This window comes from Notechis scutatus, chromosome 2 (assembly GCF_049901735.1).
Source record: "Notechis scutatus isolate UNSWTSFEM ecotype Mainland chromosome 2, rNotScu1.2, whole genome shotgun sequence".
NCBI lineage: Eukaryota > Metazoa > Chordata > Lepidosauria > Squamata > Elapidae > Notechis > Notechis scutatus.
This window is the reverse complement of record NC_142010.1, coordinates 234,450,766-234,477,902: the sequence shown is the minus strand read 5'-3', so window position 1 is coordinate 234,477,902 and position 27,137 is coordinate 234,450,766. Positions and strand designations below refer to the sequence as shown.

Here is a 27,137-nt window from a genome sequence, read left to right as displayed (position 1 = left end):
ATTATTTTTCTGTATTGTTGGAAAGATTTTCCTCTGAGCTTTCCAAGTATACAGAAAGAAGATTGCTTAATACATGCTTCATGGACACTAAAAGTAGATCAAAATTATAGAGCAATTGAATCAGAGACCCATATAAGATCTCCTCTAGTTTTAGAATTTTGCTACTGTTCATCAGGAATACTTCAGACATGAATTGTAGGATCACCCTAGAATGTTGTGCTATCCAAAATAAAGGGCAATATCATTTCAATCTAATATTCAAAGCACTCTCAAACGAATTCTCTTTTAGCAATAGCCACTGTCATCTGTAATAGCTGACAGTGACATTAAAATAATAATTCATGTTTCCAAATGTCATTTGACAAAAGATACAACTTTATATTTGCAACCTAACACATGATTGTCCTTTGTTCGTCTTTGGGTAAAAGAAGAGGAGGTCAAATAATGAAATATGCATGATGATGAAAGGCTGGCTTGGAGAAGATATGAGATACATGGCTTGTGGAAAGAATGAGAGGCCAGCTTGGAGAACAGTAAAAGGCAGCATTGTGGGTTTGAGGTGACATTTATAGCAGCAGTGATAGTGCTGGAGTTGGAGCTGAAGTAGAACTTGGGGATAGTGGCAGCTAGCTGAGACTGCTAAAGGCCCCAGGCCTCTACAGTTCCAGCACTGTCATGGATGAAGGTCACTGCGCAGAGTGGCTAAAAGGGCATAGACTGGAGGTTTGGGGAAGATAGGTGGGGGAATTGCAGCATCCCTGTAGAGTGGGCAGCTGAAGGTTCCCATACCATGGCAATTTGTACATGATATGCACTTGGCCTTCCCAGGCCTCCCCCTTCCCCTTGAGGCACCCCATACTCCTTATCTGGGACTCCATTTAACAAACCACAATTCTTACTTTATGACCATAACAGGGAGTGTTGAGATTGAAGCCATTGAACAAAAAAGTCATATGACATTTTGATCACATATGAGTTTCTCCTGAAGACAATGAGATGTTACTGGTTCCCATTTTTCTGAGCACTGTTCACTGCTTTGTGTGATATACTCAACGAGGCACATAGTGACTTCTTTGTGATATTCTTTGCTTTCCTCAATTATCTTGTGTGGATTAGCAATAGTATCTTTCATTCTTTTGCTTTTTCTAAACCCAGTTTGTACATCTGGCATCTCTTTTTCTATGTAGGGCTGTAACCTACATTTGATTAATCTAAGCAATATTTTTCTAGCATGTGAAATTAAGGATATTGCATGTTAGTTTGCACACACTTTTAATCTTTTTTTGGTATTGGAATGTAGATTGACCTCTTCCAATCTGTTGGCCACTGTGTTGTTCTTGTGGTGTAGCATGGTTAGAATTTTTATTGATCCTTCTGTTGCTTGCCTATACATGTTTTTTATTTACAAGACTTTAGAAAGTTCTGTATGCATCTACACCTGTCATTCAGATTGTCTCTCATTTTTCTCTTCATTGGAATTGTTTGTAACTGTACCTTCAACATCTGGTTTTGTAGGAATTCCCAACTTTGTAGGGCACTTTTCTCCAGAATTTAAGGCCATTTGATCTGAAGTACCCTGTTTCTCCAACAATACGGCCTCCCCCAATAGGAAGTCCCAGCATGTTTTATAAGCATGAAATGAAATTAAGCCCCTCCCCCCCAAATTAAGGCCTATATTAAAACATGCGAAATGGGGGAGAAATGGCAGGGGAGGGGCTTTCTGTTAGGAAGTACTTTTGTTGCATACCCTGATATGGTGCTGCCTGCGTTGACCCTGATACAAAGTGCCCCACCAACGCCAAGGTCAACATCCAAGCTGTTGCCGCCCGCCCTAAGATGCAAGGGGGGGGAATTAAGTCACCCCCGAAAAGACGGCCTAGCCGTTTTTTCGGGCTCAAAAAAAGAATAAGACCCGGCCTTATTATATGAGAAACACGGTAGCTTCCATCAGAGTTTAACAAATAGTTTTGAAATCCAGGGTATCATGGTCAAAGATGTAGTTGCTTTAAGGAGCTGTAGCTATGTGCTATATTTGTGCTGTATAACTCTAATAAATAATACCACAACCTCATGCATATTTATTCAGAAATAAGCTTCACTGAAGTCAATTTATAATTCTTTTGCAAAAGAAAAATTATATGTATAATTTGAACAATTGTTAACATATTCATATTTTTATTTTTAAATGTTGAACACAAAATATAAAATAAATATTAAATTGTAAGGAAAATTATAGAATAAAAATGGGCTACAACCATTATGGTGTTTAGAATATTGATTAATTTTTTTGCAATCTGTTCTGTTGTTGTAGCATTATACTGCATTTGCAGCAAATGATAAAAAAAATTCATGTCCATTCTTAAAATTATATAAATTTTGAATAGATCTGTATATCCAGGACTTTTCTGAAATACAGAACTCTTTGAATACTACACTTACCAGACAAAAATCTGAACGAGATGAGCTTGCTAAGAAATATAGGTAAGTGGGAGAAAAAATGTATTTTTGAATGTTGTGTTATAAAAAGAAAACATATGTAATTATGAAATAAAAAATAAAATCATCTATAATAAAATCATCTAAATTCATCTATAATAAATTTTGTATTTATATAATCTATCCTGTTCCCAGAAAAAATATCAAAGTGTTACGTTAGATAAGCATCTTAGATGATTATTTTAGCTACTATGGTCAGTACTTAACACATTTAGAATTTTTTAAAAACTTTATTACATTTAAAATTATTGTTCATACAAGGATAAATTATTCATGGCAGTACATCTTGTATTCTTGATTAACTCAATTAATATTTTAAAATTTGATTTTAGAGCTTCTGTGGAATCTTTTAAACAGGGAGTGCTGAGAGAAAAGCTAGTAAGCCTTGCAGCCCGACAAAAGAATCTTTTGCTCATGGCACGAAAACAGAAAGAATTATGGAAAAAAATACAGAATTTTAAAAATGCAAAAAAAGAGGGTTTCCAGTTATCAAATCAAGTCCCAGACACACTTGATTCTTATGAAAACAGCAATACAAAAAACAGAATTTCTGATGAAACAGTTCCATGTCCTAACATTATTATGGGCCATGAGAGTGTCTGGGAGATGGAAAATAGCTCTTTAAATCAAGACCATCCAAACAGATTTCCAGATATATCAGGAGAAAATGGAGAAATTAATAGTCAGAAGAAAGATGGTCCACAGCTTTTGGTATTTGAAAACAATGTGAAGAGATATAACACTGCAGAAGTAACAAATTCAGAGTCCTTGGATACTACAGATTCAGCAACATTGCTTCTAAATTCTGTTATCTGTCCTACTCAACAATTAAAAGAAATTGATTGTATATTGGTGACACCACAAGAAACCCAGAACCTAAGTGCCACATCAAGATTGCAGATTAATAACTCAACAATTGGAAGTGATAATAATAATATCTGTCAGCCATCTACTGACAGTCAGAATGTTTGCATGAATATGCTTTTGTCACAATATTCAAATATGAACAATGCTTCCTCAATACAACCAATTGTAGAGTTAGAATCCGCATGTGGCTTTGTTAGTACTGATCAAGATAACATGGCCACAAGTAAAAGAATCTTACTTAATGTTAATTTAGAATCTCCAGGGCCATTTTCTCATGTAACATCACAAAGCACGATCAGTCAGAATACTTTCCAGAATTCAAAAAATCAAGATTTTGAGAAAGGCCTACATTTCAAGAGAAACAGGAAGAAAAAAAATCAACTATTAGATCTGCTTGAACTGGGAAAAATTAAGCCAGGAGATGATGTTTTAGAATTCACACTGCAGGTAAATAATTCATTTGCAAAGTAATATTCATTTGCATATTAATACATAGTTTAAAATCTTAACAATAAATATTGCATTCTACCAAAGTTCTATATAATTATTAAAAATTTCCTTAATGATTAAGTTTTCTACAATGAAAAAGCACCAGTTTTTACAGAAGAATGAGCCCTGGTGGTACAGTGGTTAGAATGCAGTACTGCAGGCTAACTGTTTACATCCTGGAATTCAATCCTGATGGCTCAAGGTTGACTCAGTCTTCTATCCTTCCAGAATCAGTAAAATGAGGAGCCAGATCATTGGGGAAAATATGCTTACGTTATAAATAAAAATAATATTGTAGTGTTTTTTAACTCCAGCAAAGAAACTTGATTGAGCCTCTTTGGAAAAGCCTTGTCAAATTAATTGGTTATGCTATCTTAATTTCTTTAAAAGGTTTAGGAACTCTGTTATAGAATTTCAGTTTCTTCTCTTTGTCCTGATGCTAAAAATAAGAGTTGAGAGAAGCTATATTGTCTTTTGATTGGGTTGGCTTGATTCTAATGATAACATGAGGTTTTTACAGTTGGTTCCAGTGGACCCTTTTCATTTCCTCCATTTTCAGTAATAGCACTAGCACTTAGACTTATATACCGCTTCACAGTGCTTTACAGTCCTCTCTAAGCGGTTTAAAGAGTCAGCATATTGCCCCCAATGATTTGAATCCTCATTTTACCGACCTCGGAAGGATGGAAGGCTGAGACAACCTTGAGCTGGTGAGATTCAAACTGCCGAACTGCTGGCAGCCGGTCATCAGCAGAAGTAGCATTCGGTACTGCATTCTAACCACTGTGCCACTGCAGCTCTAGGAAATCATTGTCCCATATATTTTAAAAATGGCTAATATGTATCTATTAATTACATGGTGTGCATTTTCCTCGATCTTGAAAAATGTGGAAAAACTGACAACAAAGTTTGATATGGTATGTAAGACCATTTGAATAGACCTAAAAAATTAAACCAAAAATGATTTTATTTTTCCCAACAGCCATGCCTCAACAGAATTCTTAAGCAGGAGATGAAGATTTACACACTCCCAATTTTCTGCTCCTTTAGCTAATATAATATCTTCCCAGCTTAGAGATAAGACTGAGACTACCAAGACTAGTTTGAACAGACCTGTCTTCATGAATGTAAGGCTGTCTAAATCAGCACTCATCACCATGTCTTGTGATAATAAATTGCACAGAGTACTTATACCCTATATAATAAAAATTCATATTTTCTATGCACGTAGTCTCAGAAACATGAGTTTTGTGTACCAGTGGGCAGTCTATTGCCTTAAGTCCTTCACAGGAAATTCCCTATCATATTCATTCCTGATAAATACCAGATAAATTTTATATAGCTGGTGATATCTGCTACTATTACCTACAGTACCAAGCAACTAAGTAGTTAAGAGGATCCTCGAGATAAGGCTGTACCTGTATTTATCTTTTTGCATTGAATAGAATAGAATAGAGCTGGAAGGGACCTTAGTCAATAGAATAGAATAGAGCTGGAAGGGACCCTGCTCAAGCAAGAGAACCATTTACCACGTACCATTTCAGATAAATGACTGTCTAATCTCTTCTTAAAAAATTCCAGTGATGGAGTGCCCATAATTTCTGAAGGCAACCTGTTCCACTGGTTAATTGTCCTCACTGTTAGGAAGTTTTTCCTTAATTCCAGGTTGCTTCTGTCTTTGATTAGTTTCCAATCATTGCTTCTTGTCCTGCCCTCTGGCGCTTTGGAGAATAATTTGACTCCCTCTTCTTTGTGGCAGCCTCTCAAATACTGGAATACTGCTATCATGTCATCCCTAATTCTTCTTTTCTTTAGACTAGCCAGACACAAAACCTGCAGCTGTTCTTCATACTGTTTAGTCTACAGGCTTTTGATTATCTTTGTTGCTTTTCTCTGAACCTTTTCTAAGTCTCAGCATCTTTTTTATAGTATGGTGACCAAAATCAGTTGCAGTATTCCAGGTGTGGTCTTACTAGGGTTTTGTAAAGCAGCACTTCATGTGAACTTGATTCTATGCCTATGTTTATACAACCCAAGATTGTATTAGTGGTTTTTGGTGGCTGCTGCACACTGCTGGCTCATATTCAAGTGATTGTCCACTAGGACTCCAAGTCCTTCTCACAGTTACTGTTTTTAAGCTGGGTCTCACTTAATCTGTACTTATACCAGGGGTGAAATTCAACCACCTCATATTACCTCGGGAGAGGTGGTAGGAATGATTTGAATTGGTTTGGAGAGGGGGTAAGGACGATTTGAATCGGTTGCCTACACTCGCCCGCCTTCTTCCTTTTAGAAGCTGAGTCTCACCAAGCCACGCCCACAGAGCTGGTAGGGAAAAATTTTGAATTTCACGTCTGACTTATACCTTTGATTTTCCTGCCTAAACATATAGCTTTTCTTTTCTCCACATTAAAATTCATTTTGTTGGATAAGGCCCATTGTCCAAGTTAGTCAAGATATTTTTGGGTCCTGAGTTGTCTTCTGCAGTGTTGACTATTCCTGCTAGTTTAGTATCATCTGCAAAGTTGATGAGTTCTGCTTTTATCCCTTCATCTAAGTCATTTATGAAGATATTGAAGAGTACTGAGCCTAAGACAGAGCCTTGTGGTACCCCACGGCTTACTTCTCTCCATATGGATTTGGTACCATTAAGGATTACTCATTGAGTACTATTTGTCTACAAATCCATCTGGTGGTCATGTTGTCTATTCCACATTTTCTAGCATACCAAGAAGGAGATTGTGGTCTACTTTGTCAAATGCCTTACTGAATTCATGCAGAATTAGCATTTTTTTGTATTTGGTCTTATGTGTCCTAGTTTGACTTTCAGTATCTTTAAACAAGACATTTTGGTTTAAATAAAGCAAGCAATAACACTGTTACTGGTGATGTGAGAAATCTTTCTTATTAGAACTGCTTTGATACACAAAACCAGTTGACAAACTTAGATCAAAATCTTCATGTTTTAATAACCTAGGCTATATCCCAGATTGTTGGGGCCAATATGGTTGCATTGTAAATCAGTCAGACAGTGCTGTAAAGCACTGTGGAACATTATACTGTATAAGTGCTAAGTGCTATTGCTAAATTCAGGAAATTTATAATTATTTTGTTTGTTTCTATTTTCTTTTTTGTTGCAATGATGAGGCAGTCGAGGTGTTTGATCATGATCAACTGATTCATGATGAACTTCAATATTGGAGTCTAGTCTTGCATTTATACACATTTTTAGTTATCCTCCAACATTGGTTAACTTTGGTTTCTGCTTGACTTTCGTTATTGTTCAGCATAGTAACTAACACAATTAATGATCTCTAGTCAAAGTCCAACATATGTTTACTTCCTCTCTCTAATCCTCCTTTAGATGAGTAACTTTATTTGCCTGAGTTGTATCTGCTTGGAACCATTCTTTTCTCTGAGGTTTGCCATCAGATAGGAACATTCCTGCAATTACAACTCTACACTTTTTCTTTCAGGATTCCAAACATAAAGCTAGCCTTCTTGGAAATGGAAAAGTCCAAACTGGAAACAATTCAGTTTATCAAAATCCAGTTCAATGGATAAAGGCAATATTAGGAAAAGACATCTATGTAAACTGGAAATATGTATACAATAAGGTATGATGATGAGATGATGATGATAATGGTAATAATCTACTGCTTCCATTTGGGAGTAAAGGTGCCATCTAAGGCACATCTATAAAAGATGTAATGTCTTGACCACTAGATCTTAAGGCAGAACAGAAACATCAGGATAAAATTGCTTGTCTTTTGCCAAACTCAATCCTGCCTTGTTAACAAATTTGGTGATTACTGCTCTTATAAACTGCAGGTTAACAGGGAATGGTGGATTTCTTGCAAAAGAGAAAATGTCCATCCTAATTCTTTCTAATGTAAGGCAAAGCTGGAAGATCAGGCAGGTTCTTTTTTTTTGTAGTAAGTTTTTATTTTATAGCATACAAAAAAATCCAATTTCAATTGAACAGTGTGTTGTTTGGGTACAAATCTACTGCTCGAGTTATCAATTTCAATAGATTTTTTATTAGATGTTTTACATTTCAATAAAATGAAAACTTCAATGTACTAGGATATTACAGTAATGTTAAAAAAAAGTATTTCAGTCTGGAATGTCTCATTTGTGATTGTCAAAACAGAATTCACAGCAGCCATCAATAAACACATAGAAATAAACCATATTTACACATTATTCAAAGGAGGCTAGATGCCTGGGTGAAGGTCAAGACTGAATTGGTAGCAGGAGGATTTGTTATCCTAGATGACAACAAAATAGCATAAAATGGCAAAGCATTTGCACTCCTTTAGCTCAGGCATTAAAAGATTGATATATTGAGGTTTCAGAAGAGAAGTGGGCTAATCAGTATGTGAAGAAAAGCACTAGAACAGGGGTGTTAAACTCAGGGGCCAGATCCAGCCCGCAAAAAAAACCCTCTTCTTGTCCATCTTCTTTCTGTTTTTTAAGTTCAATTTTCGGTTCTTCCAAGAGTGATGCCATTTTGAACACTTTTAAACAACAAACAGATTGATTTTAGTCATTTAAATCCAATAACCAAAAATCCAAAAATCACCAAATGATCCAAATAATCCAAAGCTGTTTCTTCTTGCTTCTTTTTTCCACTTTCTCTTCCTGGGGTTCTATTTATCTTGTTACAAAGTTTCAGTTAGAGTATATCTTTTAGGAATCTTGTTAAAGTTTCACTGTTAATTCCTTTTACTTCCAGGTGGTCTCCTCCATTATTCCAGATCCCACCCTTTTATTTTTTTCCTTTTCTCTTCTTTCCTTCTTTTAAAAGTTTTTAAATATCCAAAAATCTTTATTATCCCTTTGACATTTTATTTTCAACTTAAATGCCTATTAATGTCAAAAATGAATTTTTAGCAATTTATTACTTAAGTCTCTTAGCTGTCAATATGGGGAAGGAAAGAAAAAAAGACTAAATCTTTCCCCTTCCCTCTCTCCTTTGCAGCTTCAAAAATCTTATTTGGGAACAAGTTATTATTTGTAATTCAAATTCCAGGGTACCTTATGTTGTTGCTTTCTCAGTTCAACCCAGTCAGTCAAAACTTTCTCTTCTTATCTTCCTCCTGCACAATCTTTTCCGGTCGAGTTCTTCTTTGAGGTGGCCATTTCTGACCACCACTGCAACCGCCTTCGGGAAAGGGAGTAATGGCCAGCTGGGGAGGAGAGATGCGGCTCTCCTCGACACTACTGGTGGTCTCTCCTCTCTTCACCACCTCTACGGGGTGGCTTTTGCCCCAAATCCAGCCGGCTCAGGGCACTCCGGCGGCAAGCACGGATCGAAACCACGCACGATCGTGGATTTCGGTCCATCGCTGAAGAAGCTCAAACCATAAGTCCCAGAAAAGTTTAATGTTTCTTGATTCATCATTAAAGACCTATAAAACCCCAAATGTCTAAGTGTAAGTCTTGAAAAAGATGCCTTGAAACCCACAGAATCGTAAATGAAGTATCTCTTCATATTTTTAAAATGACCACAATATTTTGCAAAACTTGTACAGGTAACCTTCGATTTACAACTATTTGTTTAGTTTGAAGTTACAGCAACACTGAAAAAAGTGACTTATGACCAATTTTCACTCTTATAACCGAGCCTGCCCTTAGTTGAAAGGGCAGTTACATGAATGTTGCAAAAGATGCAGCTATTTTTTAGGATTCCAAGAGAGACATTTTATCCACACTCTTGCTCATTGTGAAACATTTTTTTTCAAGAGCTTTTTTCAGCTCAGATGACTAATATATTGGCTGCTGTTTTCAGGTCACATACTGTGGAAGGCCATTATCAACAATTGTTAATGAAATGCATGTTCCTAAGGAATCAGAAGTATTGCAACAAAAAAATCTGCTTGGTATGTATTGACTGAAGTACTATTTCCAATATGAAAAGAGTGCAAATAAGTGACTTCATTCTCACCTCTCTCCTGGGGGCAGGAATTTGTAACAGCACAAACAAACTATCCCACACACTTACTAGGTTTTCTAACATAGTCTTTTCAAAAGCATATTCTGCAATATTTGCTAAAACACAGTAATGTATCGCTCTTTTTCTCTCCTCTTTTTCATTCTCTTTCATGAGTGAACTGGAATATTTTCCCCTCCAGGGCTTTAATTCGCAATACCTATAGAATATACAAAGCTTGACCAATGGGAAGGCTGCCTACATCTGCCTCACAACTGTCCTGGCTAGCAGGATTGTTCATTCTCAAGAGTCCTTGTGACAGCACAGTTGTATTCCAGGGCCATTCCTGAGCTTTTGTTCTTTTTGTTCTTTGCTTCTGCTGACTCACACTAGTGTATTAGCTACCAAACAATGCCACTAAGATCTATATGCCACACCCTTTTACTTGCTTTTTGTGTCTTTCCTACACCTGTCTATGGTCACTGACAAAAGATGAAGCTGTCTCCATCTATCTCTGATTTATCACAGGAGTTACTTAGATGTGGCTCTTTATTCCCTGCTGTTCTTCAATTGCCTGTTTTCATTTTGTATGCCCATAGGTAGAAAAGTGATCATGGTAGAACTAGCAGGGTAGTCCTATATATCTGTGCTTAAAGTAACTCCCACTGAATTCATCTGAATTCAGGCTACCTTTTAAGCAAGTTCATTGGTTTTAGAAGAGAAAATAACTAGATGGACAGACAGACAGAAAGACAGATGTTTTGAAAAATTCTGCTTTAATATATTACTATTACTAACAGAAGAAAGACTTGATGATTCCCTTAGTCTAGGAGAGGAAAGGCAAGAGTTGGTTATAATGGTCATTGTTGAAGGAGGGAGACAGTAACTTTGCATGCTTTCTGACATTTTCATAATGAACCTTACACATTAGATATTGGATAGTTCAGTGTGCATATTAGCCCAGTAATTGAGTTGAGTAAACTATGTTTACTAAACTGCAGGGCCTTGTCCGGGCAGGCTCCTAGAATGAAAGATGATTGAATAAAAGAAAAAGGAAAGGGGAAAAAAACTTAATCTAGTTAATATGAGTAAACATATTATACAAATGCCATAATTTAATGGTCTGTGTGAAAGGAACCACTAATGCAAAATGAAATTTGGATAAACGTTCATTAAGTATTTTGGGTTAGCATTATATGATAGACTAATCTATATTACAGAACTATTCAATATTTACTAAGAAATTAAATGAATTTTCATAAAACATTTGCATGCATTTCAAGAAAATGACCATGCATACATACAGTACAATTTACTTCATCCCTTCACCTTGAGTATGGTGGACTTGGTTAGCCTAATAAGGATAAATGAACATGATTAATGGACTTGTGGTTGAAATTTATGGAATCTATAGAGACTATAGAATTGACTGCAAATTTGTCTTGCTCACTGCAGGAACGAGATCTCTTATGGGCATTTTAAATTTAAAGCTTGATAGTTTAATTTAGTGTGTGTTTCATGTTTTAATAGACTCATCCTGTCAGGCTAATTCTTCAAAAACACCCTGTTTTCTACACTTCAACAAAATAAGGTTAATTACAGATGAAGAATTTTTGCCATGGCATACAGGAGAAAAATACTGGGACTTCTTTGTCAAGTGTGAAAATTTTGGATTTTAAAGTGCAACCTACTATACATTTCCTTTTCCATGGTAACTAACATTTTTTGTGTTAGATTTTTTAAATTAGTTTTATTAATATTTTAATTTACAAAAATTATATAACAACTTTCATCTAAAATCTAAAAAAAGTGAAATTTTTTGACTATGGTCTGTGGGAGACAGGAACTTTAACCATTATGTCAATAAATATGGTGAAGATGAAATTTTACTTTTCATTTTTAAAGTAACCAATAATTTATAAGAAAATAGGTACATTAACCCTAATAGAAGTAGATACATCTACTGTCTCTCTTTTTACATATCTGTCAGTAAATCTAAACTAAGACTTTAAAGCACAAACTGATGTGTGATTGTTCTTCATAGGAGCTTTATCTTCTAGGTTATCCAGAAAATACAATTTTAATGAACTGTTCAATGTAATGTATGGGTCAGTTTTCACGTGACATTTTAAAGAAAAATTAACAAAATGACTATTCAAAGAGAGGAGGTGTATTTTTACACGTGTTAGTTATATGCAGGGGTGGGATTCAGATTTCTTAACAACTGGTTCTGTGGGTGTAGCCTAATTTGTGGGTGTGGCTTGGTGGTCATGTGACTGGGTAGGCGTGGCTTGCTGACTGGGCAGGGCTTGGTGGTCATGTGACTGGGTAGGCATGGCTTGTATGTAAATATTATAAATATGTAAATATTGATTTTTTATATTAAAAAAGAGCAACTTTTACCCAAAAGCAGGCAAAGCAGGCAGGCAGATTGAGTTGCTCACAGAATTACAGATTCACTTAGAGATCTATTTTTCTGCAATCGGCTACCTGAGTCTGTCACATAAAATTTGCTAGCAAGCAAATTCACAAAATTAACTCACAACAGACCATGTATGTAAATATTGAATTTTTTATTTAAAAAAGAGCTTTTACCCCAAAGCAGGCAAAGCAGGCAGGCAGATTGAATTGCTCACAGAATCGCAGATTCACTTAGAGATCTATCAATCTGCAATCGGCTACCTGGTCTGCACTGAAAAGCTTCAGTCCTAAGGAAGGTTCAGCTCTGCTTTTAGATTAGCTAGAAAGCAAGAAATCCAAGGATTTCCTGCTTTCAAGCTAATCTAAATCTCCCGGCAGAGCAGAACAGCTGATGGTCAGGGAAAAAAAGAAGGAAAAATAGCAACTTACCAAACCAGGCAAGTTGGATGGTTCGCATGCCAGGTAAGGAGTGAGTGGAAAGGGAGGGGAGGGGCCAGCCAGTGGAGCGATTTGTGAGTTCTCCGAACTGCAGACAATCATAACACTTGCGTGCGTTTGCAAGAAATCATCAGCTGTGCCGCCTGGACAGCTGACAAGTGCGTGCGGGTGTGCAGCATTTGAAAATCCTCTTGTTTCCTGCTTTTTCAACCTCAGCTATGCCATGTAAAGCAACTGAGAAGGGAAAAGCAGGGAATAAAGGACAGCCTAGAGCCTGGGTGGGCTAAACACCGAACCAATTCGGTGTCAGCTGCTTTTTGCCGCTACAGGTTCTATAGAACCAGGCTGAACCGGTAGGATCCCACCCCTGGTTATATAGACACTCATTTTTCTCTGTGTACCCATCCATATTAACTAATAAGACTGATTAGCTTTAATTAATAAAGATCCTTGTGGGATTTTTTTTAACCTTCAATTTAATTTGATCATAGAAACCAATTAGTAGCAGAATAAAACTGTTTCACTTTGTCAGATATGAGAAAGTAAAGATAAACACCTTGATTAATATCTGTAGTAATTAGCTATTGCTTAAGTTGGAAAATGTTTGCTGTATTGTTTTATAATGGAGATTCTTATATAGTCAGTGATGCTTGCTATAATTTTAACACTGTAGTTTGAGATCCAGTTACCTGAACATTGTTCACATTTTTGAATCTCAAAAATGCTTATTTTTGAAGCTATTTTCTTCACACCAAGATAGTCCTACTGGACATGCTTACTATTTAACACACTGATTATTAAGGGTAATAGAATTAATATTTAAGAGGGGAAACCCTGTGGGAAGAATTATGATCCATTCACTCCTTCTGATAATTAAACTTCTGTTATTTTTTATTTATTAATTAAATTTATATGCTGCCCATTTCACCATCAAGCAAGACTTTATTGAGATAAAGTGGAATGTATTTTCCGATAACTGTTTTTAAGTCCACAAAGAGGGATGCTTAATTATCAGTATTTTGTTCAACTCACCTATGAAGGTTTACCAAGCGAAACACATTTTTTCAGATAGAATAACCTTCTTGAATTAAGTATTGTATCAGCTATATAACATATCCGCAGTATTATGCTATGTATCAGCCACTGAAAGGACTGCACATGTCTTACAATTGCTTTTGTTTCCTAGAATATCTGTAGTTTTGCATATGTCTGTTCCTTGGATTAAACAAAATATTAAAGCTGTTAAATGAAGATATGTGTGAACTCCAGCTGGTAAAGAGGTCAACGAAATGATGCAGAGTATTTCATAGTAGTCTTTCAACAGCTAGCTATGATGGATGCTAAAATAGCAGTACTGAAGTGGTTGATTGTTGGCTTAGGCAACAAGATAACATCAGATATCATAGAGGTAAAAAATATGAAGGAAGGAATGAAAATGTTTTGTTTTGAAATTGTTGGTAGTAACTAATTCAAATGCCAAAATTGTCATGAAATTAAAGAAAATTACATTTGGATGAGTAAGATTAAACAAGGCTTATTGTATCCCACTTTCAATTCTCTTATACTGTAATTATGTTTTTCTTTTGTGACAAGAAACAGAATGAAAACATTTATTAATCGTTAAGCATTACTTCATATTCAAGTTTTATATGTACAAAACTTTAAATGTATAAACAATTTATTTTACTGTTTACTTGAGTAATTGTTTATCCTGTTTTGTTTGTAAAAGTCAGAACATTTAATAAATCAGCAATATTTCAGTGATCAGATTTTGTAGTTACTTTTTGGATTAGATTCCGTCTTATAAATGAACATAACATGATCAAGAGAGATAAGTAGGAAGTAGGAATTGACTTTTGGGTAGTAGAAATGGAAGAGACCATTCGTTAATCCTTATTTTCTCTGTATTTGGTCTTACTAAAGTATAAACCCTAATGTTATTATCTTTTCTTGAAGGCAAAATCTATAAAATTTTGTGCAAAATGTACAGTACAAAACTGCCTAGCATAATAATTGCTATTTTTCTTAGGGATGAAATTCAAGGGCAAATCCAAAATACATTGGATGAAAAAGTACAGTTTTCTAAAAAAAAACCAATTGAAATAGATATATATTCATAATTGAAATAAAGAATTTATACTATGTTTACATTCAAAACCAATAAGGAACAAACATAATTTAGTTTGTTATGTTTTCAATTTGAGCAATTGTTGAGATAGCAAAAGGGAATTAGCATAGCAAAAAGATCTTGAATACACCAGCCACTCAGTTCCTTTTTTAGCAACAGATAGTATTTGGGGCCTTGGACCAGGATATACATCAATAGTAATTCATGCAAAGATCAGTTGCAATTTTATTTGTTTGATTGATTGATTTTTATAGCCACCCATCTCAGAAAATGATTCTGGATGGCTCACAATTCAGAAGAATCAGAAGATTCTTCTGACATGTTTATTTTTTTTCTTTTGGTTTTTATATTGTATGAATCATCTTATAACGTACCCAGAGTCCATTCAATTTGAACAGGATATGGATATTGGAAATAAATAAAATAAATATGTTATTTTGAGAAAAGAGCAGTGATTTGAATGGCATTTGTTTTCAAGTAAGTACACTTTTATTTTGTAAATTTGATGGATCTTACTGGAGAATTATAGTGTCTTTTAAATCCTACTCTGTTATGAGCACTACTTGGATTTATGTCCTTACAAATATCACTATTTAGTAAAAGTTATAGGAGCTGGTAGTATATAATACTTTGATGCTGAAAAAATAATACACTACATTTTTTAAAATAATTAAATTTAAAGAAAAAAAATATTGCCATATTTATATTTAGGAATCCATATGTTAAATAAATAAATATATTTAGGAAAATATGGGATGTAAATAAGCTTTGAGCAGATTTATTCCAACACTCAAGCTATGCTAGCATGAGATTAAGACTTATTTTAATAATTGAGATATATTTCCAGTAAAATCTGAGTTAACTGAGTAAATATGGGTGTGACATTCTGGAGAAATAATTTAAGATGTGATGGGCAGGTGCTATGTTTTTGCTCTGAAACCTCTTTTTAAGACTGAATCTGAAATGTTACACAGCCTTATTAGTTACATATTGTTTTCACTGTAGCTCATCTAATGATATGTTTAAAAGAAAAACAGATATTTTTAAGAATACCTGATATAACTCTGATCCTTCTTTTCAAAACTTCCTATGGAATACATTCATTTGAGGCTTTGGGATATAACACAAATATTAATTTCAGTATTTGATAAAAGCATTTAGTCATTTTGGATGTGCTATTAATTTATTCTAGAACAAATTATATGACTATGGCATGCATTCTAAGTCAGTTAAACTTAAAAACAATGAAAACCACTATAAAGCATAACATATATTCTATTCAGTCTGTTTTTTAAAGACAACAAAACAGAAGGCAAATCTAATGTTAGTATGTTTGTAAGAAAAAGGCTAATAATAACAAAAAAAAAAATAGTAGCAGGATTGGTGACATTTTTATTAAATTTTAACATATAATAACCCAGTATGGGACAGAAAACAAAATTGTTTTTGTCCCATTAGAGATTCAATTTTTGATGCAACATATCTTCTTGCTATGAGAACTATGAGATGTCCTGCCATTCCAAACGTGACCCTTCCATTTGGAAGTAAAGGTGCCATCTAAGGCACATCTATAAAACGTGTAATGTCTTGACCACTAGATCTTAAGGCAGAACAGAAACATCAGGATAAAATTGCTTGTCTTTTGTCAAACTCAATCCTGCCTCGTTAACAAAGTTGGTGACTACTGCTCTTATAAACTGCAGGTTAACAGGGAATGGTGGATTTTTTTGCAAAAGAGAAAATGTCCATCATAATTCTTTCTAATGTAAGGCAAGGCTGGGAGATCAGGCAGGTTCTTTTTTTTAATAGGTTTTTATTTTATTTTATAGCATACAAAAATTTCAATTTCAATTGAACAGTGTGTTATTTGGGTACAAATCATTTTAGGAAATAATGACTATATTTACAACAGTATTCATTGCATTAGTATCAATTATATTAGTATTAATAACAATAATAACCATGCTATTTGTTTAACAGATTTAACGTATCTTCCTTATATCATTAATCCTTTCATATATTTCCCTATTTCTAGCTCCTGTTTTTGTCAGCTAACCATTGATAAAATAAATCCCAAGTAAAAAAATATTCAGTTTCTGTCTTTTCCTTAATTGTAAGGGTTAGCTTATCCATTACTACACATTCTAATATTTTTCTAATCACATCTTCATCTGTTGGGATCTCTTCACTTTTCCATTGTTGTGCAAATGCTATTCTTGCTGCAGTCAATACATGTAAAATCAGATATGCATTCCTTTTGTTATACCTGTTTGGTAAAATTCCCAACAAAAATGTCTCTGTTTTCAAATCTAGGCAGGTTCTGATAGATGGTTATAGTTGTGAGTTTAGCTATCTGTCAGAATCTGATTTCTGGGAAGAATGGATCTGGAGATCAGGCGATTCCAAAATATGGGTGAATTACTACTTCTAGCATCAGTGTTTAGTCTGACCTGGAGAACAGCTTTTATAGCCTGAAGCCACAATTGAGAACATTTTTGTACTTCTCAAAATTGTCTCCTATATAACATCTTTGCACTGGCTCCTTCAAATCCCACAAAAATATTTTCCGCATCTTTGCCTAAGACATGCATTATTTTCCTTCTTTTAAAAAGTTGTAAAGTTAGCAAAAATAAGAACTTAAATCTGTGAACAGCACATATACTATTTACAGATTTGGGTCACATAACAATAAAAACAAATATGGGGAACTTCTTGATTGCAACATAGAAGAAAACATTGTCACTAATTCCCTTTTTCACAATTTACGACATCTTCCTGGCAGTTTTGTGCTTTATTACAGATAAACAGACACTTCAGCTTTTCAAAATGTATTTTGACAATGCTGGAAATTTTTCAGTGAACAACTGATGGAATTGTAAACAACCATTCTGACTAAATACAAATAAGAGCTTCCCAGGGGACAAGTTAAAGTTTGTATAAAAAAGATTACAAATTCTTTATTTAACTTCTTTAAAAGCACCTCCCATTGCTAACAATGCCTGATACTTTATTAAAAGTTCCACCCTTTCCTGTTGTAATTTAGTTAGAAGTCATAGAATCATAGATTTGAAAGGGATCTTCAAAGTCTTTTGGTCCAACTCATTGCTTGGACAGAAATCCTCAAACCATCCTAGATAAATGGCTGTCCAATCTCTTCTTGAAAATCTCCATGATGATTATCATAGAGAGTAGTCTGCTCTGCTTTTTAGTAGCTCTCATGATTAAAAAATTACTCCTTATTTTGAGTTTGGAGCTCTGTCCATAAAGCTTCCATTCATTGCCTTCAGTTGGGCCTTACAGAGAATAAATCCACACCCCCTTTCCTTGTGAGAGCCCTTTAAACATTGGAGCACTGCTATCATGTCTCCCTTCAGTCTTCTCTTCTTTCAGTTAAACATATCCAGTTCTTTTAACTGCTCTTGATAAGATTTAGCCTCTGAACCCCTCACCATCTTTGGTGTTCTTCTCTTAGCCCCTCTGTATCCTTATATTGTTGTGACCAATATACTTAGTTGCAGTGAAGCTTAGAGCAGAAATATCATTTTACATGCTCTCAACATTATGCTTCTGTTGATGCAATTTAAGGTTACATTGGCTCTTTTGGTGGCGGCAGCACCTTGGGGGATCATCCTTCTCACAAGTACTACTACTGAGCCACTTAAATATCTATCTTGTACGTCTGATTTTTTTCTCTGCCTCATTACAGAACCCATAATTCTCACCATTGAATTGCATTTTGTTGGGAAAGGTCCAGGGTTCAAGTCTATCGAGATCCTTTTTAACATGAGCCTTTTCTCTAAAAGTGTTAAAAATCCCCGCTTGGGGTTGTCTATAAATTTGCTGACCATCCCTTCTTTCTCTTGCCTATGTCATTTATAAAAAATGCTGAAGAGCACTATAATAGTCTCTGGGAATGACCTTAGGAGAAAAGGGAGAGCCAGGGGAGTGGTTGGAAGAGGCAGCTTAGCCTGCAGCAGGAATGTGGGCATGCCTGACATCTCAAGAAGGACTCTCCCTGGTTTCTCAGGCTTATAAAAGCAATGGAAGAAATGTACTTTCAGATTTGCAAGATTCTGTGAATATAACCTTACATATAACCTTATATAAACCTTACATAACCTTACATAAAGTAGAATTAGTTATCTGAGTCTTTTTCCTGTCTCGATTACTTCACAAACACTAGGCTGAAGACAGAACCCAGAGGTATTTCACTACAAAGAATTTTCCATGTGGACACGGATATATTAAGGATACATGTTAAGTATGGTGGTTCATACTTAATGTGGTAGGAGACCATCTCTCTCACAAGGTCCCATTTTATCAAGAAGGCAGCTATTATAAACTTAATCAGATGCCTTTCTGAACTCCAGGTATACTCCTTCCAAAGCATTTCCTTGCTCTACTAATTTAGTCTCTGTCAAAAAAAAAAAAGTAAGTTTAAGTCTAGCACAACTTACACAATTCCATGCTTGCTTCTAGTAATCACTTGTTCCTTTAAACACTGGCAAACCCACAGCTTGATCTATTCTAGGATTTTCCCCAGGGAACTGATGTCAAGCAAGATGACTGGTATATTGTTCTGGCTCCGCCTTCCTTCCCCCTTTGTAAGATTGGAACAATGTTAACTTTTCTCCAAAGTCTGACTTCTCTGTATTCTGCGTTCCCAGCAGGTTCCAATGACTTGAATTCATTAAAAATAGCGAGCTGTTATTCTTACAACTTTTGACTTCTATCCCCTATGGTACATCTTCTGACAGGTTGGACCACTTTTTCTTTTTGTGAAAAGAAAGATGAAGATAGAAATTAAACAGTTCAACCTTCTGCCTGTGAGCTATCACTCCTTGCCGTGTTTCCCAACCAGTAGAATGACTTTTTATTCTGCACATTCATAAGCCTTTTTCCTTTTGTTATTTTTATGTTCACTGCAACACTCAGCTCATTCCTGATTCCATCTTTGCAGATTTGGGCCATTTCCTGAGATTGGGCTTTTGTCATATGCCCCTCTTTCGACACTTGAAATTTATCCTTTTTGTTTGTAAGGTCATCAGAAAAGTCTTTATGCATCCATACTGGTCACGTCGTTTGTCTCAACTTTTTTGCAGTTGATTTATTTTTCAGAATTTCTCAACCTTCTTGAACTTTTTTTTCCTTCAGGAAGTCCACCTTTGTAATTTTTCCTACTTAGCTTACTGAAGTCAGCTTTCTTGAAATCTAGAATACCAATCTAACTACTTTCAGTTCTTCCTGCCCTCAATATGGTGAATTCTAGAATCACATGATCACTATTTTCTAAGCTTCCTATAATTTCCACTTCCTCAGCCATTTCTTCCTATTGGTAAGTGTTAAGTGCAATACAGGTGATTTTGTATTTCAAAATGCAGGCTTCCATATCTTGTGTGAGGTACAGCCCATCTTTTACCAAAAGCTTTTCTGTAGATGCTGTGCAAACCATGGTACAGGAATTCAACATCTTCTGAGTTACACAATTCAAAATCTTCTGTACCTTTCTTGGGCTATGGTTTTTAGTTGGAAGCATGGACAAAAACATCATCTGTACACCAAACTGTTTTGTCTTTCTGGCTTCTATTTGTAGTCCTTCAATATGCTTTTCAGTTGTTGTTGTTTTAAGTAATCTTTGTTCCAACATCAAAAAAGAAAAGGATAAAGGTAATTAGATCTGTTTAATCAAGCCAGCTCTCTATCACATCACAGATATTTGTACCTGGGCAACAATATACAGCCTCTCAGCAGTGAGTTACCCTCCAGGGAAGGTCCTGAAACTGATTGTGCTGCTTCCTTACAAAGACTGGGACAGACTGTCCTTTGACTGTTTAAGTTCTCTGCCATCAATCCAGAAGCTCATCATCTCCCTTGATGAGTCTCAATATTGCCAAACATACTTTCAGGCCTTGCTGCAATGCAATGAGTTTGCACTCATTGCATTCATTGCAGGTGTGGTTGGAATCTTCCTTGGGCAGGAACCCAAACTTAAAACATACTTGGAGATGATCATAGAATTTACTTCTTTGTTCACTCCTGTATGTCCCCAGAAGACTGTGCAGTTCCAAACAGTTCTTTCTTTTCTATATTCTTTCTCTAGGCTCTCCAGGAAAAAAGGAGTGGCAATTAATAGATATCCTAAATTTTGGCACCTAACAGTGTGCAATTTTCTAGCTTGCGCAGATGAGAAGCCCAGTTTCTCTGCTGTTCAAGCTAACCTTCTGCTCACTTCCCAGAATATCTTAGAGCTATAACAAATTATTTTGATGTTGGATGTGACCTCCAAGGAATTACTTTAAGTAGCTGAATACAGTATAGGAAGGCAGTCTCTCTGGGTCTTGGTAATACTCCAAGTCCCAAAGGTATGTTGAAATGTGAGAACTATTACAAAACTGAAATTGTCCATTTCATTTTAAATTTAAATTTCATTTAAATTGTAAATGTAATGTTGGAAAGAGATTCCGTGAAGAAACTGGGATTCTCCCAAGTCTGAACCAAACTATACCAGAGAGGAAAAACTGATAAAAGAAAGATAAAGTTAATAAAATGAGCTGGATCCAGCTTGGTCCTGCAGTAAAGATAATCGAGAAAAACCCATTAATGAATCCTTATGGAAGGAGCAATTGGGCAACTGCTGAGAAAGTGGCTAACCTCTTCATTCTACTAAGCCCCCTTCCATTTCCTTCCAGGTCAAGTGATCAGGGCACAGCTATTTTTTTTAAGAGGCTGAAAGTATCCCAGAAACGAGGTTCATCAGGGTTTCCCTCATTTGTCTGTGGGGAAAGGCGTGTTGGGGACAAAACTCGCTGCCAGAACCAACTCGCTGCCCAGAAAAACGGATACTCTACATTTAGGTCCATTCGATCGCGAGTGAGGCGCTTTACTAGAGGCGCTTTGGTTGATACCGGGGCTGTAAAGCTGTGTATATATGCCTGTTGTACTGCGGGATGAACGCGGGGCGGAGGCTTGGCTTTCCCCGAAGAAGCGAATCGGATCAGGAAGGTCTGCGGGCCGGGGATTAGAGGACCGCCGGCCGCAGGAGCTGGACTTTTCCTCTCTGCTTCCGAGACAAAGCCAGAGTAGAGGCGACGCTAAAGGCAGACGAGATCCCTCAGCTCGAAGGAGCGCTGGCGGGCAAAACCGTCACGCTGTTCTCAGGCTGCTGCCGGAGACGGCCCGGGACGGAGTGGGAAAATGTGCCGCTGCAGTTTGCGCTCCTCCCTTTTGGGTATGGAGGCGCTACTGCCGCGCCTCCTCCTCCGCCGCCGCCGCCGCCCGCGTCACGGAACCTTCACTTGCAGCCGCAAACTGTTCCTTCGCGCTTCCTTTCTCGGAGGCACCGACGCGGGCGAAAAGGCAGGAGGGGGAACCGGCCACGTGCGCGCGCGCGCGCTGCCAGGCCAGGTGGGGAGGAGGGGGAACGCCCAGCTTGCTCCCTCTCTCGGCGCGACCGCAGCCAGGTTGGAACCCGCCTCGGCCCGCGAGTTCACTTTTCAGAGAAGCAGACAACTTTCCATCTGCCTGTGTCTTCGCTCCGGTGGACCAAGAGAAAAGGAGAGGAGCCCGTTCACTTTGGAAACCAAGGCTGGCCAGCCTTGAATGCCTGCTTGGGAAGATTTTCCTCCGGACGGTAATGTAAATGCTTTCCACCCGATTCTCTCCCGCCTCAGTTTGGAATTGGCTTGGCTTTTGCTCTCCAGCACTTGGTTTGGGAAACTCAGGCAAGTTCTTGGGAGCTTCCTGTGATTGCATGTGACTGACCATTTCCCCGATTTAATTTTAGCACGGCTGTAGGACTTTTGCAACATTCTTGCCTTTTTTTTTTTTTTAACAATGCAAAATATTAAGTTTGCTTCATTTCTGGGAGCCAGTTTGTACAGCAAGCTAAGCTATTAGCCATGTTTACCAACTACTTGGGATAAGCCATCACTTTAGAATAGTCTGTAAATCAGATCTTCATATTCAGGGGTGCTGTTGTTTTTTTTAAAAGCTTTGCATGTATAGCACTTAGGATTCCTCAGCCAGGATACAAGTTCAGCTTGTTGCTGCATATGAGCATGCCCTCTTCTCATGTAGTCTTTGAAGTGTTCTCCTGACGTACAGTGGTAATTACCTTGCAGGGCAAGTTAAGGGTATTGAGTTCTGATGATGTTTTGTCCACAGAAAGAATCATTTGAGGAAGTTGTCCAGGGTGTAATCATATTTAGGCTGCTGACAAAGGTGTGAAACCTGGATTGTAAAAATGCAGGGGATGACTAGAGAGCAGTAAAAAGTTGAGGGTTTTCTATATCTCTTTGCTTCATCTAGCAGTTGCCTCAATTTTTGCAACATTCTAATTGCCTTAATAGCACTTAGACTTATATACCACTTCACAGTGCTTTACAGCCCTCTCTAAGCGGTTTTACACAGTCAGCATATTGCCCCCAACAATCTGAGTCCTCATTTTACCCACCTTGGAAGGATGGAAGGCTGAGTCAACCTTGAGTCTGGTGAGATTTGAATTGCCAAATTGCAATCAGTCAGAAGAAGTACACATTGGCTGTGTACATAAGGAGTACAGGAACAGTGTTCTGTATGCAGTGCCAGGCCAATACATGCACCCAATTAGTTAAAATAATACATTTATATCACTAATTAAATTAATATAAAGGAAGTGTATAGGATTTGTTCTGGATTTTATGCTTTGGAACAGGGTCAGAAAAGGAAGATTAAGGGGCAGGAAAGCAAGTCTTACGTTGAGGGAGTGAAGATGCTGTGCATATTTAGCCTTCAATAGATTGATAGGAGAATATGATGGTGTTCTACAAATCCTACAATGATGTCTCATTGAAGAAGAACAGAACCTCCTCTCCGCAGGTTTTGAAATGATGGATTTAAGTTACAGGAAAGCACTTATATGTATTTTATATTTTACAGAGTATAAAGTGGTGGCTCTTGAGGTATATGTGATCTGAATAACGATAATGAGAAATCAGTGGAATAGCATTTTATTTTGATTATCCTAGATACTACTAAATATTATTAAGTTTGTCTGGAAACTGAGCTTTTTTTGGAAGGAGAAATAAACCACGCAATGTTTTCCAACAATGCTTTATGAAAGAAAGTAAAAGGATAAAATCAACTACAGGTAATCCTTGACTTATAAAACTCATAGTTTTAAATTTCTAGGAACTCATATCTCCAACAACCTTACTTGGTTGGTCCACATTATAGCCACTGCAAAGAAGGCCCAACAGCGTCTGCACTTTCTTTTTCTTTTTTTAAATTTTTTTAATTGGTTTTTAAAACGAACATAGACAAACAAAACATAAAAATATCAAGCCCTCTTCCCTATATATACATACAGTATGCCGGTTGGTTTACAAATTGTTTTGTGCTTCCATTTCATAGTCTTCAATTACAATTACATTGTATATATTCTCATATTTTCAATCAAGTATTAAATACATTAATATCATTGTTAATCATTTGACTATACTTTTATTCATTCATGTTTTACGAAATAATCATATTAACTTAAATTTATTTTATTTATTTTTATTTATTTATTTATTTTATTTATTTTTTATTTATTTATTTGATTTGCCAATTGTTTACAAGATAATAAGTATAAGTGTATACATAGTTGTGAATACATGAAATGGGTACATATAAGAAAAATAAAAGAATAAGAGAAACAATAGGACAGGGACGGTAGGCACGTTGGTGCGCTTATGCACGCCCCCTACAGACCTCTTAGGAAAGGGGTGAGGTCAATAGTAGACAGTCTAAGGTTAAAGTTTTTGGGGTTTGGGGAAGAAACTACAGAGTCGGGTAGAGTATTCCAGACATTGACCACTCTATTGCTGAAGTCGTATTTCCTGCAATCAAGTTTGGTGCGGTTTACTTTGAGTTTGTATCTATTGTGTGCTCTTGTGTTGTTATGGTTGAAGCTGAAGTATTCATTGACAGGTAGGACATTGCAATGTATGATTTTGTATACCATGCTTAAGTCAGACCGAAGACGGCGTAATTCAAGGTTTTCTAGTTCTAGAATTTCAAGTCTGGTGGCATAAGGTATTCTACAACGAGTAGAGGAGTGGAGAACTCTTCTTGTGAAATATTTCTGGACTTTCTCAATTGTGCTAATATCAGATACTTAATGTGGGTTCCAGACTGATGAACTGTATTCGAGTATAGGTCTAGCAAATGTTTTGTATGCTCTGGTTAGTAGTGTGATATTACAGAGAAAAAGCTACGTAGGATTAGGTTAACAACTCTTAATGCCTTTTTGGCTATGTAGTTGCAGTGGGCTCTAGCACTTAGATCATTAGAGGTGAGTATTCCAAGGTCCTTTACAGAGCTTGGGTCATCAACAAGATCTTGACTATTCAGCTTGTATTTTATTTTCTGATTTTTTTTGCCAATATGTAAGACAGAGCATTTATTTGTTGAGATTTGAAGTTGCCATTTGTTTGACCATTCTGATACATAGTCAAGATCTTTTTGTAGGGTAGCAGTATTGTCTGTGGTATTGAACAGCTTTACATCATCAGCGAAGAGAACGCAATTGCTCTTGATATGATCACAGAGGTCGTTTATGTAGAGTATGAAGAGAGTTGGTCCTAGAACACTGCCTTGGGGGACACCACTATTGACAGGTACTGGATTTGATAGGACGCTCCCGATTTTGACCATTTGTTGTCTGTTTGACAGGAATGCTTCTATCCAGTTATTCAGTTGTCCAGAGATACCATAGGATTTTATTTTTAGGAGTAGTTTGTCGTGTACCACTGAATCAAAGGCTTTACAGAAGTCTATGTAGATTGCGTCTATTGCTTTGCCCTGGTCGAGTTGTGTCGTCCATATGTTTTTGCAGTGTAAGAGTTGTAGATTACAGGATAGTTTTTTTCTGAAACCAAATTGTTTATTGGAGAGTAGGTTATTTGTCTCTAAGTGGAGGATGATGGATTGGTTAATAATTGATTCCATGACTTTACAGGTGACGCAGCATAAGGAGATTGGCCTGTAATTTTCAACTAGGCTTGGGTCTCCCTTTTTGAAGATGGGGATGACTGTGGCTTGTGACCATAGGTTAGGCAAGGAGCTGGTCCTGAAAGATTTTTCAAAGATTATGCTTAGAGGTTTGGCTATGGCAGTGGACAGCTTTCTTAAGAAGTAGGCACATATTCCATCCGGTCCAATAGATAGAGATGGTTTTAGATTGCGTAGTGATTTTTCAACATTGTCTTCTGTGAAATCGATATGTATTAGATCATTATTGTTATCTGTGGTACGGCTAGGAAATACTGGGCATGAACCATTGCTGTTTACAAATACTGAGCCGAAGAATGTGTTAAAGATGTTGGCTTTAATGGTGTCGTCGTTGCAGTCTTTACCATCAGGTCCTATCAAGGGAGGGATGGACCTTGAGTTTTTTAGTTTGTTGTTTACAAAATTGTAAAAAGCACGGGTGGAATTGGTGCTTAGAAGGTTTTCCTCTTGTTTAATGTGATAATTGGTGCATTCGGTCTTTATCTGGTGGCATAAATTTTTGTATCGGTTTTTGAAATTGGCAACGTGACCAGATTTGTTTTTCCGCCAGAGTGATCTCTTTTTGGATTGAAGTTTCCTTATTGATATGGGTAATCTGCTTTTTTGTTTTGTTTTGGGAGTTGTTGTTGGTACATATAGTTTGATGACTCTTTTGACTTCAAGTAAAAATATGTTGTAATGGTCTTCAACAGTATTGCATCCGGTGAATAGAGATTGCCAATCCAGGGATGAGAGATCGTTGTCTATAAGATCATAGTTGCCTTTTTTGAAGTTACAATTGGGGATTACATCATTGTGGTGATTTTTGTGTGGACGTATGTTGAGACAAAAGTCAATCATATTGTGGTCACTACTGGAAAAGGGTTCTTTAGTTTGTATTCCGTAAATTAAATTCAAACTATTGCAGAAGATGAGATCGAGGCAGTTGTTTAGTCTAGTGTTGTTGGTTACTAGTTGTTCCAGTCCCAGATTTGTAATAGCATTGTAGAATGTTGTGTGTATGATTTCAGTTGTACAATCATTTAGGGTCCAGTCAATATGAGGTAGATTGAAATCACCAAGAAAGATAAAAGGGTATGGGCAGGATGCAGCCCATGTTAGTAATGTATTTAGCTTGTTTACATGTTCGATGTCATAATCAGGTGCTCTGTAACATAGTAAGAATCGAATTGTGATATTTAAGGATAGTTCACAGATGATGGTCTCAGGAAGAGCAAGCTCCTGGGTAACTTGGATATTTTTTAGATGTAAGGATTTTTTATAGAATATAGCAACACCACCTCCTCGTCGATTTTCACGATCTGATCGGTAAACATGATAGTCTCTTAC

General features: G+C 36.5%; 2 protein-coding genes and 1 long non-coding RNA gene across 4 annotated transcripts in view; all 3 read left to right on the top strand.

The window, feature by feature from the left end:
* ANKRD31 (ankyrin repeat domain 31) overlaps window positions 1-11,466 on the top strand; it is a 49,458-nt gene extending 37,992 nt beyond the window's left edge. The window contains exons 13-17 of one of the 2 annotated variants that reach the window (XM_087958269.1): window positions 2,385-2,481; window positions 2,829-3,810; window positions 7,329-7,469; window positions 9,647-9,737; window positions 11,318-11,466. In XM_087958269.1, coding sequence (XP_087814395.1) covers window positions 2,385-2,481; window positions 2,829-3,810; window positions 7,329-7,469; window positions 9,647-9,737; window positions 11,318-11,466 — 1,460 coding nt within the window. Of the gene's footprint in view, window positions 1-2,384; window positions 2,482-2,828; window positions 3,811-7,328; window positions 7,470-9,646; window positions 9,738-11,317 lie in introns of those variants that run through there. The other variant, XM_087958270.1, reaches the window with a different exon arrangement.
* A 24-nt stretch (window positions 11,467-11,490) lies between these two features.
* LOC148132553 (uncharacterized) lies at window positions 11,491-14,193 on the top strand. Its single transcript, XR_015748166.1, has 2 exons — window positions 11,491-11,659; window positions 13,634-14,193. It is a non-coding gene; the product is annotated as an uncharacterized LOC148132553 (long non-coding RNA).
* Window positions 14,194-22,041: 7,848 nt separating this feature from the next.
* The window catches only part of GCNT4 (glucosaminyl (N-acetyl) transferase 4), a 29,922-nt gene continuing 24,826 nt past the window's right edge, over window positions 22,042-27,137 (top strand). Inside the window, exon 1 of the mRNA XM_026670618.2 lies at window positions 22,042-22,404. The gene's annotated coding sequence lies outside the window, so the exon portion shown is untranslated. The remainder of the gene's footprint in view (window positions 22,405-27,137) is intronic.